At 61.5% G+C, this 439-nt stretch overlaps 1 protein-coding gene across 1 annotated transcript in view; it reads right to left on the minus strand.

Moving 5' to 3' along the window:
* INPP5J (inositol polyphosphate-5-phosphatase J) overlaps nt 1-439 on the minus strand; it is a gene marked incomplete at its 3' end in the record, with an annotated part of 5,927 nt that overhangs the window by 1,702 nt on the left and 3,786 nt on the right. Inside the window, exon 6 of the mRNA XM_009871655.1 lies at nt 33-179. Coding sequence (XP_009869957.1) covers nt 33-179 — 147 coding nt within the window. The remainder of the gene's footprint in view (nt 1-32; nt 180-439) is intronic.

The following is a 439-nucleotide window of genomic DNA, read 5'->3' on the forward strand; positions in this document are numbered from 1 at the left end:
GCCCAGCATGCTCTCAAGATCTGCTCTCCTACCTGCTGTCGTACTGGTTGGTGCCCACATCAAACTTGAAGGTGGGTGGGAAGTTCAGGGGTCCCTCCTGAAAGCCACTGAGGACAGGCCAGGTGCTCTTGGCGATGTTCAGCTGTGGGGAAGAGAGCAGGTCAGGGGTCGTACCAGCACCCACGGCCAGACGGTCATCCCTGCCCACTGCTGCCAGCCCCACAGAGCTCTCGGGGTTTGTCTGTGCCACACAAGCAGCAAGGCCACACACACAGTGCCCCTGGCGCTTCCCAGCACACCAATAAAGGAAACGCGTGCCCGGCTCCAGTAAAGACTCTCCTGGGACTATGCTGCCTCCACAAGCCAGCAGACCCAGGGCCCCTGTGCCCCTCAGGCAGCAAGGGGATGTGCGCCGTCCTGTGGGTGCACTTTTGGCAGG

Source organism: Apaloderma vittatum, unplaced genomic scaffold (genome assembly GCF_000703405.1).
Source record: "Apaloderma vittatum isolate BGI_N311 unplaced genomic scaffold, ASM70340v1 scaffold30880, whole genome shotgun sequence".
NCBI classification, from domain to species: domain Eukaryota; kingdom Metazoa; phylum Chordata; class Aves; order Trogoniformes; family Trogonidae; genus Apaloderma; species Apaloderma vittatum.